General features: G+C 28.5%; 1 protein-coding gene across 1 annotated transcript; it reads left to right on the top strand.

The window, feature by feature from the left end:
• Nucleotides 1-3377: 3377 nt before the first annotated feature.
• On the top strand, nt 3378-5489 carry LOC126661259 (F-box protein CPR1-like). Its single transcript, XM_050355084.2, has 2 exons — nt 3378-4578; nt 5131-5489. The coding sequence occupies exon 1, from the start codon at nt 3451-3453 to the stop codon at nt 4552-4554; it is 1104 nt and encodes a 367-aa protein (XP_050211041.1). The 5' UTR covers nt 3378-3450; the 3' UTR covers nt 4555-4578; nt 5131-5489.
• The last annotated feature ends 6394 nt before the right edge of the window (nt 5490-11883 follow it).

Here is an 11883-nt window from a genome sequence, read left to right as displayed (position 1 = left end):
CATACTATTATCTTCGTCTTATCATCTTGTTATCATAATTTTTTTGTAATTGTTTTTTTCATACATGTATTATATTATTATACTATTATCTTCGCATTATCATCTCGTTATCATAATATTGTAACTATTTTTTCATACAGGTATCATATTATCATACTATTATATTTTCATTATCATCTCATTATCATAATTTTTCTGTAATTTTTTTACATATATGTATCATAGTATCATACTATTATCATAACTTTATTATTTTATTATCACCTGGTTATCATACTGGTGTCATGAATCTTTTTGTAATTATATTTTCACGTACGTTATCATCCAGTTATCATAACCTTATTATAATTCATTATCATCTAATTATCATTATCGTACATTGTATTATCATAATCATATAAATAATCATATAATGTTATGATAACGACATGATAATGTAGTGATAATAACATGATAATCAGACGGTGTATTAATAAAAAAATTGATTTTGTTTTTGCAGTGTTATGATACTTGCATGATAATGCAATGATGATACTCATATGATAATCAGAAGCAGTTTTTTTCATAAAATTATTTTTGTGTATAAAAACGTTTTTTATTCAGATTTTTAGATCTAAAATTGAAAAAATTCAAGAGTAATTTATTTAGACCTGAAAATTAAACAAATCGTATTAATCACCACGTGTCGAGGAAAAAACGCTAAAATAGAATATGAAAAACGGCTGAGTAGCGATGGAATGATGGCGGAGCGACGACAAAATAATAAATTAACGATAAGAAGGATAGAACAAAAATGAAGAAGAAATAAGAAAGAAGAAGAAAAAGAAGAAGAAGAAAATGAAGAAAAAGAATGGCGGAAAAACAAGAACAGAGAAGGAGAAGAAAAAGAATGAAGAAGAATAAAGGAGAAAGAAAAGAAAATAAATGACAGTTGTCACTTAAGAGTAGAAAAAATATGGTTAGAGTAAAATAACAATAAAAGGTAGGTATAATTATAATATAAATAGGTGTTAGAGTAAAAAAATAAAAATATTAAAATGGTGAGGTATTTTCTCTATTTTTTCTTTATTAATGTAGGAAATCAAATTATTTTTAAAATTGGTGTATTTATCCTAATTTTCTTTAAAATAAAAGATGAATTCTTGAGTGATAATAATATCATGGGTGAGGATTTTTGCACTCCACAAATTGATAATTGGACTCCATTTTCACCCTTTTAATTTATAAATAACTCTATTATCCTTGACAATCACTTATCCATTTATCTTTATTTTAAAATTGTCCCCTTCTAAATTTTTTAACACTGTTTGATTACTTTTTAACTATTTAATCTAATATAACTATTTTATATAAGTAATTTTTAGATGATTTAATTTTTTTTAATTGAAATAAGAAAAAAATTCTTTATACACACATATAATTGTCGTATTCGCATGATAAAAGTGCAAATTTCAAACTAAAAAATTAAAAGATATTTTAAATACATAGATGTTCATTGAAAAACCATACAAACATATTTATAAATAATTATAAATATATTTTAAATTTTAAAAACAATTCCAAAAATATAAATTTTAATATAAACCATAGATATTTATAAAATACCTAAATGATAAGAAAATTTTAAATAACTCGATAAAAATAAAATATCAAATATTTCAAATTTAATTTTTTTCAAATTAAAGTATAATTGCTATATTTTGTTTATGAATATTTTGTTATAAATATACCGACCTGAATAATGTTTGGCGCAAAAAAAATTACTTTGAAAGAAGTCTGAGTAATAATTTTAAAATATAATGTGAATTTACAGATAATGGATTTTAAATAAAGGATAACAAAGTCATTTACATTTAAAATTGGAGTGTAATTATAAATGGTGGAGTGCAAAAATCCCTACCCCAATATTATTTGAATGCAATTGTTTTGTGGCGTTCGAAATTAATATAGAGGGTTACCATAAAATTGGCCATGATTTTATATGGGTTAATTGCAAATTAATGCACGAACTTTACCCTAATTTGCAATTACAACACGAACTTTGAAATTTGGCAATTTAATACACCAATTTTCATTTTTTTGGTAAATTAGTACACCGACCAATCATACAAATACACGTGGCTTTATATGAAAATGTCCACGTTAGTGTTTTTCCAGTTTGGTGTATCAATTCGCCAAAAAATGAAAATCGGTATACCAATTTGCCAAGTTTTAAAGTTTGTGTTGTAATTGCAAATTAGGGTAAAGTTTGTGTATTAATTTGCAATTAATCCTTTTTTCTATCAACCTAAATTTTAAATAGACGAAAATTATATATTTATTTTTATAAGTCGTTTAACCTAGGCTGATTTTTTTTTATTTCTCCATTATTTATAACAATATTAGTAAGTTTCTAAAGCATCAAGATAGTTTCCAAACATAATTAAAATTCATATTACATTTATTTTAATTAATTTTTAATAGGTTTTATGTTGTTAAAAAGCCAATATTTTAATCTATATAGACTTTTTAAAATGACGTATTGTCATAAAAAGTCTCAACCTTTTAACCTTTTTTCAATTTTACCCCAACATTGTAAATCATCATATACCTAAATTTACACCTTTGGGTATCACTTGCACCCAATTTTGTAAATGAAACTATTTTCTATCGGAAAAAAAATTTAAAAAAATCCTTATAAATAATTTATTTGAATTCTTTTTAATTTGAAAAATAAATAATTTATTTGAATATCAAAAAGAGATCAATTTAATACTTGTGATATAATTGAAAGTGAAAAGTGTAGATTTGATTACAATTGACGATTTTACAATCTCTGGTTAAAATTAAAAAAGAGTTAATAAGCCAAAAGTTTGTTTGGGAATTAGTGTTTTTAAAAATTATAAATCTATCTCAAATTAATCATTTTATTGAATATTTATCTAACTTTTCAAAATATATTTAATGTTTTTTAAAATTAACTTATCCATGTCTCATTCCAATTTGACAATTGTCCTTCTGTCAAATTTGTTATTTTTTTAATAGGTTCGTCCCTCGACTTGCTACACTTTTGTTGCCTCAACGCCACCTAAGCCTGTTTGCAGAAACATGATCGCCTAAGGTTTTTCTCAGGCGCACCCCCTTCGCGCTTTTTCTAGCGCCTAGGCGCGCCCCAGTCGCGCTTTTCTAACGCTAGGCACGTCTCAGTCGCACTTTCCTAGCGCTAGACGCGCCTAGATCGCGTTTGATAGTTAATAAAATTAAAATATCTATAAACCGTTAGGCAAAAAATCTTGTTTTAAAATTAGTTGTTGAAGGCTTTGTAAAAAAAATAAACAAAAAATAAAAGTTAAAAGTAAAGGTGGACCAAACCCTAAACAAAGCAGAACATAGTTCATCAGGTCCATTTTCCGTATAAACAAAGCAGAACATAGTTCATCTTTCTGATTGTGATCGCAACGACAACAAAAGATGATCGGAAACCTACCTGAAGAACTGAAAGCTGAAATTCTGAAAAGGGTACCCAACGAGGACCTCTTGCGATGCAGTGCAGTGTGCAAATCTTTGTATTCTCTTCTCAAATCCCCTTCTTTCATTTTCGACACTCATCTTCGCCATCTTCAAGCTTCAAATTCGAACCCGCATTTAGTCATTATGGACCTCCGTTTGGGAAATGGGAATTATGAGATGTCATTTCATGATGATAATACTGAACAGTTCACCGAGTGTCATTTACCTCCTCACTTTTATTCCATGTCCGAATTATGCACCGTTGCCTCCTGCAATGGTCTTCTTTTATTTCGTCCGTATTCTCAGTATATCCTACATAACCCGTCGATTTGCAGATCGCTACGCCTTCCGAAACAAAAACTAGATGGACCCTCCGGGTGTGAATTATGTGGTCTAGGTTTTGATTCTACCACTAATGATTTCAAAGTGTTAAGGTTGTTGTGTAGGTCCGTTGTTGTTCAGGCTGAGGTTTACTCGGTTAATGCAGCTTCTTGGAGGAATATTACTCATATTACACCACAATACGAAATCCCATATCATAATATTTTTAAACCTCAATGTATACCCTTTGTTAATGGTGCATTGCATATGATTGTTGGTGATTGTAGTAGTAATGACAAGGGCAGGAGTTTGGTGCTTGTCTTTGATGTCAAAGATGAGATCTTTCGAGAAATTTTATTGCCCCCGTGTTTGATGAATGTTTCGCCTGTTATGCTGTTTGTTATCGCATATAGGCAATCAATTGCGGTTGTTCATATTTTTGATACCAATACCGACACCAATACCGCTATTAGGATATGGGTGATGAAAGAGTATGGCGTGTTCGATTCGTGGACCAACTTAGCAAATATGTTCAATGTAGAGACAATACCAGCTGCATTCTTCTTAAGGAAGAATGGACAACTAATGATAGATTCTGGTGTTGGACATTTTCTTTCATATGATTTTGCCACCCAACGCTTCCACAATCTCTTCACGGATCTGGACGCATTTTCTTATATGTCTGCTTTTACCTATGTGGAGAGCCTAGCCTTATTTGATACAGGAAACTTAATTGTGGAGTGAAATCAAGCGAGTTGCAGAATCTAGGTATCTCGTGTGTTCGTGTTGGTTTTCTATATATTTTTAACTTCCAGGTTGCATAATGAATTAGGAATTCACTTTTATATTTCTAGCTGTGATAACTAAATAGTCATTTTGTCATCATATATGTGTTGATAGCGATATCATGACAGACAATTGCATTAAGGTTAAGGTTTGAGTAAGTTACATGGCTTAGCATTCGAACTACGATGTACATTCTGTATTTATTTTTTCAACTTTATAAGCTACTTATGATAAAAACAAGTGTTAGTAAATTTGTCTTTTGGTGCAAATAAACAAACTATGGTGAATTATTCAGTTCATATTGTGAGGATATTCTGATTAATGTTATTGTATGCTAGTGATTAATATCAGAATTGTGTTTTAATTGGGTATGCTTTATGTATGTTGTATTTGGTGCATATGTTCATTCTAGTGTTCAGATTAGTAATGATCTCTTAACCAATACATTTACTTTGATTTCAAAAAGGGCTATATTCTTATGTCAGGATTGAAGTATTTGCTATTCTTATTGTTAACAGTGTAAAATTGATGCAGGGGATGGAATTAACGTACTTTGTTCGAGAAAGAAGCTATAATAGGGGGAGAAGGTAATTTTATTCAATTTTTGTGCTTCATAGCCTCTCACGGAGTGAATGATACAGCTAATTTGTTCAAGAAAGGATTAAATGTTTAGTATTTTCAGCTGTTTTTTTGGATTTTTTGTATGCATATGTCGATTTGAAGCCGACTCTATGTTATTGACTTATACATTGCTTAACATGATGCAGCTGATGTGTAGTTTCTCTTGGTTTGCTGTTTATGCTATCGTTTATAAACGCATATCCTTTTATTCTCTATTAGAAATTGAAATAGGAGTTCATCGTGGTGTCCGCTTTGATATTTTCTTATGAATGAAGGGAATTTTAGCTCTGAGTTGTCATTTATGTGTTGCTGCTAATTTGCTATTGATGATGTAATTAGCAGATGCCATTGTTACATGTTGAGGTTGGGCTACTTAGACTGCATGTAACCGGAATAGATAGGCATGTTGGACCGGTTAAACCAGGAAACAGAGGTGGGTTCTGTGGGGAAGGGGGAAAAGTAATAGAAATTTCTGTCGAACTGAACTTGACCAATTTTGACTTGTCTGACCGGAATTTATACCAGTCAAACTAGTGAAAACTGGTTTTGTTTAATTTAGTACTTTTAAAATTTTAGTTAATTTAGTTAAATAAATTAATTTTAGTTAATTGGTTCGATAAACCGATCATTTGCTCATTCACTGTCTAAAATTTAGAGTGGGTTTATAGCAAGAGGCCCAAAATATCTTTGCATCATTTTCTGGCTTAATTTCAAGAGTTAATTATACAAATCACGGGTTTAGGCACTTTTAATTTGAAAGATACGATGGAAGGTTTGGTTTATAAAAAATACGATATCAACTTTTTTTTTTTTCACTTCTAAACTTTTTCTTTTATAGCAATACAATAATTACTTTTATATTGCTCATCTATTCCCTATAACTTTTTTTCTTATAGCTAATTTTATGGAGAAAAATAAACTTCTTATCCTCCATTACTTTCTGACATACAGCCACCGGAGAGCCACATAAACGGCGGCGGAGAAGGCCGGTTGTAGTCACTTTATCGGAAACTATTGGGTCAAAACGCATCTCAGTTAATATCTTTTGAACATAAAAAAGAGAAGGGGTAATTATCAAAAAGAAAAGGAGAAGGGGCAGCGGCAGTGAGTGGTGGCCCGGGCGTGATTGGACCGCGGTTTCTTCTCTTACCGGTGGAGAGGAGAAGAAGGAGGAGGATATGGCGGTGGCCGTGGAGGGATATATACGGACCCAGACGAGATGGGGATCTAATTAGTTTATTTCTGTTGAATATATGGTAATTCTTACTGTAATTGCTTGATGTTTGTCTGTGTAGACAAATAATTTTCTGATATATTAATACTAATATTGCTTTTGTTTGTTGTATTAATTTTTTACTGAGCTAGACTTGAACTAAAAATGTCTTCAATTGCAAAGCTCCTTTGTAATACAATTTTGTAATGAGTCGGGGGGGATTCAAACTTTGGTTTGAATTCTTTTTGTGTTTTTTGTTATAGGCTCACCCAACATTTTGCTTATGAATAATTTTGATTCAAGACATTAATAATGGTAAATTGGTGGAAACACGTTTTACTATATCGAAAACTATTGGTTCGATTTTTTTTAGGTGCGCACAGCCTGCATTTTGGTGTTTGAAAAAAATGCTTATGAGAATATCTCTTGATATTTATAATATTTTGGGTGTTGGTTCACCAATGGTTAACATTGGATAAACCGTTAGTTAACTTGTAATAAATTCAATTTGAATATATTATTAATAAATCATTAGTTAATTGTTGTAGTGGTTAACTAATGGTGTGCTAATGGTACACCAATAATTTTATTTTTAGTATATTGTTAGTCGACGGTGGGTTAACTGTTGGTAAACTTGTAATAATTTTTATTTTAAATATATGTTTAATAAATCTGTGTAAACCATTTGATAAACTTGAATTGTGTATTTTAAACAAATTATACTGTAAAAAACTAATAATTTTATTTTTAGAATACTATTAGTGAACCATGAGTGAACCTGATAAAGTTATAGTTAATTAATTTTTAGTATATTGTTAATAATTTTTTAGTAATTTAAATTGTGCATATAAAATATAAATTATTTTCTAATATACCGTTAGTAATCTGTTAGTATACCGCTGGTTAATTATTTTTGATATTTAATATTTTTAAATTCATTTAATATGTTATTTATCAAAGAGTTAAGACTATATTTAAAAAATATAGTGCTTAGGATAAATATTCAATATATTGACGATGACGACCAATTCTGATTTCATGATATTAATTTGGATTAATTTACCTTTGTAAAAAAAGATTTGGATTACTTTAATAACATACATTATGTATTTATATACTTCAATTTTTTAGATAATTGATATGTAGTGGAGCTAACATTAACAGATATGTAGTGGAGCTAACATTAGCCTGCCAATAAGGCCAAACCATAGGCCCAACAAGAAAAAGAAGGACTTGTAGATAGCGTCGTATTTAGAGAAAATTAGGAAAAATACTCTAATTTTCAAAATATTTGTAAAACTTACCTCACGCTGAAAAAGTTAAAGAAATTACTCTCTGTTTTTTAATGTTTTATATTCTTACTCTAATATCTATTTTAATTACTCTTTTACCTTTTTAAATAAAAACAAATACTCTATGTCAATTAAAGTTATCTCTTTTACTCTGTTTTTCTTTCAACTGTCTCCTCTCTCTTTTTTCTTCAATGTCGAAGAGGAAGAGAGGACGACCTCGTTATCGCAAAATCGTAAGACGCATTAGTGAGATCTTCGGCGGCGGAGGTGACCTTCTGCAGCGGAGTCGGTCTTTGGCGGCAGTGGAGGCAATCTTCGGCGGCTCAATGGAGGTGATCTTTAGCGGCGGGAGTGGAACGAGAAGCAATTAGATCCGACAACATTAAAAAAGATAGATCTCTTCTATTTTCCTTTCGGATTCTCTGATCAATCAAGGGGATTATAGGAAGCTCTTCTCAATTGGCTTTGCAGGTCAGCTTCTTCATTCTTTTTGCCCTTTTCTTCTTTAAATGCAAAAGTGGTAGTAACTAATTTTATTTTTTCATTGAATATTCGTAGTTAATTATGATTGTCAAAATAAAAAAAAAACCTTGCAAAAATGTACTTTTATCATTTGCGTATGAATTTTTTGTCATGCTAATTACTTGTTTTTTTCATATTTCTATTATTTAATCAGTTGTATTTATGAAATTTTGACCTCTTTAGCTACTATTAATCATTGACATGCTTACTGTTGAAGAAAAATATGCATTTCATTCATAGTTTATTTGTTAGGATCGCCCTATTATGCTGTGATCGCTTGTGTTTTGACCTCAATTAGTGAATTCTGCATATCTGATTTTGTTGCCTATGGTAATGAATGAAATGCGGCTTATTCTTGGCTTCAAAATGCGGGAAATGTCTATTCTGTTTTGGTAGATTTTCTATTTTTATAATGTATTAAAGTCGAATTTTCAGTTTGTTTCTTTGCAAAGAAATATAAAGAAAATGAAGGGAATGAAGATGAAGGTATTTGTAATGATGGTGGTTTTGATGGCGGCGGCAGCAGCAGAAGCACCAGTCCCAACCCCAACATCTGATGCCGCTACTTTCTTTGTTCCCATATTTTTTGTATTTCTGGTTTCTTTTGCTTTTTTGGCTTCTTCTTTTGATTTTTATGTATAATTATTGTGCAATTTATTTTATTTTTTGTCAACGAAGGGGCATTGTGGCATTAGAGAAATTAGGAGGAAATTACAAGAAGTTTGGTGTGGATTAGTTGGATCCATTTATTGATATATCACAATAATTATATTATATCAGCTTAATTTACTTTCTTACTTGTATTTCTAATTAACTCCATATTCTTGTATTTACTGTATACGTTTAAATTAATTTATTGTTGTTTTGGAATGTCAACCTCCTAAATTTAAGTAATAACATGGACTGATTTAGGTTAATTATCTTTTGATAACTATGAAAAAGTGATGAAAATTTTATAAAATTATAATAAAAAAATTATGATAATATTATGCTAATATAATGATAAATTTATGATAATATTATGATAACGTTATAATAATATTATGATAACGTTATGCTAATGTTTACGTCGCTCTACCATCGTTTTGCTGTCCTTTCACATTTGATTTTAGCGTTTTTTTTAATTCGAGGTGATGAATACGATTTATTTTAACTTTTAGATCTAAATAAATTACTCTTGAATTTTTTCAACTTTAGATATAAATATTTGCATAATAAACGATGTTATGATGAAAAAAATGATTTTTTGCACAAACGATTTTCTGCAAAACAAAAAGTATATGATTATGATATAATTATCACTGCATTATCATATCATTATCATAAAACTGAAGAGAATTTTTTTTTAAATGTCTGATTATCATGTCAGTATCACTGCATTATCATGTCGTTATCATAGCACTGCTGTATGATAACTAGATGATAATGAAATATGATAAGATTATGATAATTGGATGATAACGTACGTGAAAATATAATTACAAAAATATTAATGATACCAGTGATAAACAGATGATAATTAAATAATAAAGTTATGATAATAGTATGAAGCATGATACCTATATGAAAAAAATTACATAAAATTATGATAACGAGATGATAATGTGAAGATAATAGTATGATAAGGTTCTTATTGACAATAAAATGATAATAGTATGATAATATGATACCTGCATGAGAAAAAAATTTGCAGAAAAATTATGATAATGAGATGATAATAATCGGCTACATACAATATTGATAATGACATGATAATAAGATGGCAATGCAATATGATACATTGATAATTATATGATAAGGTGAAACTGTGATAATCATATGATAATATGATACTGTGATAATTATATGATAATATGATACTGTGATTTTGTCTAATATTATCCAGCAGTATCATCACATTATCATATAATAATCTGCTACATACGATACTGATAATGTCATGATAATAAGATGCCAATGTAATATGATACACTGATAATTACATGCCAATGTGAGCTGTGATAATCATATGATAAGGTGATACGGTGATAATCACATAATAAGGTGATAATGTGATTTTGTCTTATATTATCCAGTAGTGTCATCACGTTATCATATTATAATAATCTGCTATATATAATACTGATAATGACATGATAATAAGATGACAATGCAATATGGCACATTGATAATTACATGCTAAGGTGAAGATGTGATAATCATATGATAAAGTGATAAGACTATGATCGGGCTATTTGATTATGCATATATATAAAAAAAAATTATAATAATATTATGATAAGGTTATGATAAAGTACATACAATAATTTTACGTAATAAGGTTATGATAAAACTATAATAAGATATTGATAAAATTATGATAAAGTACTTAATTAATTTTTTCTAATAAGGTTATGATATTTATATAATATTATACGATTATGATAATAATATGATAAGGCTATGATATAGTTATGATAAAGTACGTTATGATAATATTTTTTGATATTATTATGATAAAGTATATTGTGATAATGTTATTATAATAGTATGATAATTTTATGATAAAAGGTTACGATATAGTTATGACAAAGTACGTCATGATAATGTTATGATAATATTTTATGATACTGTTATGATAAAGTATATTTTGATAAGGTTATGATAATAGTATGATAATGTTATGATATATAAAGTACGTCATGATAATATTTTATGATATTGTTATAATAAAGTATATTATGATAACATTGTGATAATATCATGCTAGCGTTATTATAATAGTATGATAAGGTTATCATAATATTATCATATAATAATTTGCTACATACGGTACTAATAATGACATGATAATAAGATGACAATGCAATATGATAGATTGATAATCACATGATAAGTGAAACTGTGATAATCATATGATAATGTAATACTGTGATAATCATATGATAATGTGATACTGTGATTTTGTCTAATATTATCCAGCAGTATCATCACATTATCATATAATAATTTGCTACATATTGTACTGATAATGACATGATAATAAGATGCCAATGCAATATGATACACTGATAATTACATGCTAAGATGAAGCTGTGATAATCATATGATAATGTGATACAGTGATAATCATATGATAAAGTGATAATGTGATTTTGTCTTACATTATGCAGCAGTATCATCACATTATCATATAATGATCAGTTATATACGATTTTGAATAATGACATGATAATAAGATGACAATGCAATATCAGAAATTGATAATTACATGCTAAGATGAAGCTGTGATAATCATATGATAATGTGATACTGTGATTTTTTATTTAGTTCATATAGTTTTTGAATATGCTATTAATATAATAAAATATTTAAATATTAGCATATATTTTTAAATTAGAAAATATTTGATACTGAAATAAATGAAAAGAGAATTTTTAATTTATTTAATAATGTGTAATCTGCAATTTTATTAATTTAATCAATGAAGAAAAAAGAAAAAAGAAAAAGAAATGAATCACAAAAAAGAAATAAACAAAAGGAAGTTTAAACCTGTGAATAATTTGTAATGGGCATAAATAAGGTATGTCACGTCATACGAGAGAGAAAAAGAGAGAGAGAGAGGAGGGGGGACCACGTGAAGAGAAAAAAAAAGAAAAA

Source organism: Mercurialis annua, linkage group LG8 (genome assembly GCF_937616625.2).
Source record: "Mercurialis annua linkage group LG8, ddMerAnnu1.2, whole genome shotgun sequence".
Taxonomy (NCBI): Eukaryota; Viridiplantae; Streptophyta; class Magnoliopsida; order Malpighiales; family Euphorbiaceae; genus Mercurialis; species Mercurialis annua.
This window is presented reverse-complemented; position numbering and strand designations above follow the sequence as displayed.

What these genes read in the sequence shown, in the direction of transcription:
- LOC126661259 (XM_050355084.2), top strand. Translation starts at nt 3,451, where the DNA reads ATGATCGGAAACCTACCTGAAGAACTGAAAGCTGAAATTCTGAAAAGG.